We start from the raw sequence: 2,667 nt of genomic DNA on the forward strand, positions 1-2,667 counted from the left end.
TAAATCCTTTTAATTATTATGCATTTGCAAGGATAAAAAGAAAAGAAAGGGAAAATTCGTTGGAAATAAAATGAGGTATTGTACGGTAGTTGAATGGGAGCTAATTAATAACCATGAAACCCTTAAATTAATATTATAGGATTTGTTTTGTTATTAAAAGTGATCTTGGTCTTGAAGAAACATAACTAATCAATCCTTCGTTGGTAGGTATAGGATGGGCAGATTTCAATAGTTCTTCAACAAGTTCTGACCATGCATAAACTAGCTGAAATTAAGCAATTCTTGGAAAGGATTTTGTTCATTAACTTTGTTGTAGACTTTAATTGTTATTTTTTTTCAAAAACATTTCGGGTTTTGATAAATTTTTAACAGCTTTAGTTGAATTAATATCCATGTATAAACATATCCTTTCTTCATCTCCAACGTTGTTCTCTTCTATGATTCCTTCAAAATCTGAAGGAATAAATTACAATATAATCTTTATTATATTGTGTAGTTGATTTTTTTTTTTTGGGGGGCAGATTGTGGGAGGTTTTTTTGTTTTGAGTTATATTTGCTTTTTCTAATAAGAGAAAATAAAACAATATAATCTAATTAAAAGAAAAAAAAAAGATGTGTATAGGAGTCATGCAGTAAGTACATATCCAGTTACTAAAGACGACACAAAATAGAAGATTCGTTTGATTTCCAAGGAAGTTCAGAAAATACAAAACTTAGACCATGTCATCCTTGATGTTGTTTATTTTAGACTGCCTCTGAATTTAACTCCTAAAATGAATAAATTAAACATTTGAGTAATGCTAGCCCTCCTTTTTAGACGATACACTGACTAAATTTACTTTTTTAATTAAACAATCATCTTTTTCTTTCGTAACAGTTACATGCAATGTACAATCAGAAATGCAACGTAAAGACACTTGACTAGTTGTTTTGTCTTCTTGAGTTCTCTTATCTTTTTTTTTTTTTCAAATAAAAGTTTCTAACTTACCAATCCAATGGAATTAAAAAAAGACTCATTGAGGGTTTTTTTTTTCGAAGTAAACTTTTGCGTCTTTGACAAGTTCATTAGTTAGATGATTAGAGGCTCCGGAAAATTGACGATTTAAATAGAATCGAGAGTTTCATGTTTGAATTTGCATAGCAGGATTGTGTTTTGTTGTTTTACCAGATTGTGTAGGATCTCAATATGGTGAGGCAACCATCCTGGAACAAAACATGTCTAAAGAAAGGAACATGGAGCCCCGACGAAGATCAGAAGCTTATTACTTATATTATGAGACATGGCATTTGGAATTGGAATGAAATGCCCAAATATGCAGGTATGGTAACAAGAACAAGCTACCAATTTAATATAAAACTTTAATTTCATAAGGATTTCTTTTTTTTTTTTTTTTTGTGATTAAGAGTATTTAGATACAGTTCATTTTCATTTCTAGGTTTGGCTAGATCAGGAAAGAGTTGCAGACTTCGTTGGATGAATTACTTGAGGCCTAATATAAAGCGAGGAAACTTCACCAGGGAGGAAGACGAAACTATAGTCCAGCTGCAAAAGATGCTAGGAAATCGGTAAAAAAACAACCTTATCTACAAAACACTAGATTTACATTTTCTGATTTTCTCAATTTTTGATTAATTTTCAGATGGTCAGCAATTGCAGCAATGCTTCCTCAAAGAACTGACAATGATATAAAAAACTACTGGAACAGTCGCTTGAAGAAAAGAGTAGTAGTGGAGAACAATTCAGCATCGGCAACTACACCAGCTACGGAAATCAATTCCGGTGTCAAATCCGATTCTGATTCCTTATTCCTCGATTCTTTGTTGGACTCTCTAATTCCTAAATTGAAGGACTTCCCAGAACCAGCCACTTGCACTTTTTCTCCATCAGGCTCGAACCATGCTGCCGTGGTGGATAACACTTGCTCCATGGAGAACAATTTTGTTTCATCTGAAAAGTGCTGGGAAATACAGAGTTTTTCAGACAACGATTGTTGTCAAGCTTTGTCACCAAATTCTCAGTTGTGGCTCTATGAACCCATATATGAATGTAATTCCAACTATGATCCTGTCGATGATTTCTGGGACAGCCCCTTTATTTAGTGCATAAACAGAGACGGTTGATTCGTACAATGATCCTTTCGACCGTTATATCTTCGATCGTTATTGTGTTTCGGGATTTCGAGCAATGTCAGTAATGTATCTCTCTACAAATGAGAAATTCAACGTCAATAAGTAATAGACATATGGAGGCTTCAAGAGATAATGGTGTGCAATTACGAAAACATAGAGAATAGAGATTGTTAAAATGTTTAAATTTATCATATCGACAATAAATTCTTGTTGTCTCTATGTGTTTACAAGTAATTAGTCTTGTTCGGTTCTAAACAAAAGTTCATGTAATACTTATTCCTTGAAAGGGAAAAGCAGAGAAAGTTTTATATGCTGAGAATCTCAACTAAGGAGAGAGGTCTTATAGATCAAAGTTTAATATTTTTCCAATTCAGGAATTTGTATTTCATTTTAATAATTTTTAAAAACTTTATTTCTTTTTTATAACGAGTTTTCATTTGATAGCAAAATTTCAATTTTTTGGTTCATTATGCTTATTTTTAATTTTTTTTTTAATTTTCCAACCAGCTTTTGGGTTATAATTAGTGCCATCAAATT

General features: G+C 32.0%; 1 protein-coding gene across 1 annotated transcript; it reads left to right on the forward strand.

Annotated features, from left to right (window-relative positions):
• The first annotated feature begins 507 nt into the window (after positions 1–507).
• On the forward strand, positions 508–2,100 carry LOC111276378 (transcription factor MYB14-like). The gene is made up of 3 exons (XM_022862115.2): positions 508–1,319; positions 1,437–1,566; positions 1,641–2,100. Exons 1-3 carry the CDS (start codon positions 1,187–1,189, stop codon positions 2,098–2,100), a joined length of 723 nt encoding a protein of 240 aa, XP_022717850.2. The 5' UTR covers positions 508–1,186.
• The last annotated feature ends 567 nt before the right edge of the window (positions 2,101–2,667 follow it).

The sequence above is a fragment of the Durio zibethinus genome, chromosome 25 (genome assembly GCF_047325235.1).
Source record: "Durio zibethinus cultivar Kanyao isolate XHJ-2024 chromosome 25, ASM4732523v1, whole genome shotgun sequence".
NCBI lineage: Eukaryota > Viridiplantae > Streptophyta > Magnoliopsida > Malvales > Malvaceae > Durio > Durio zibethinus.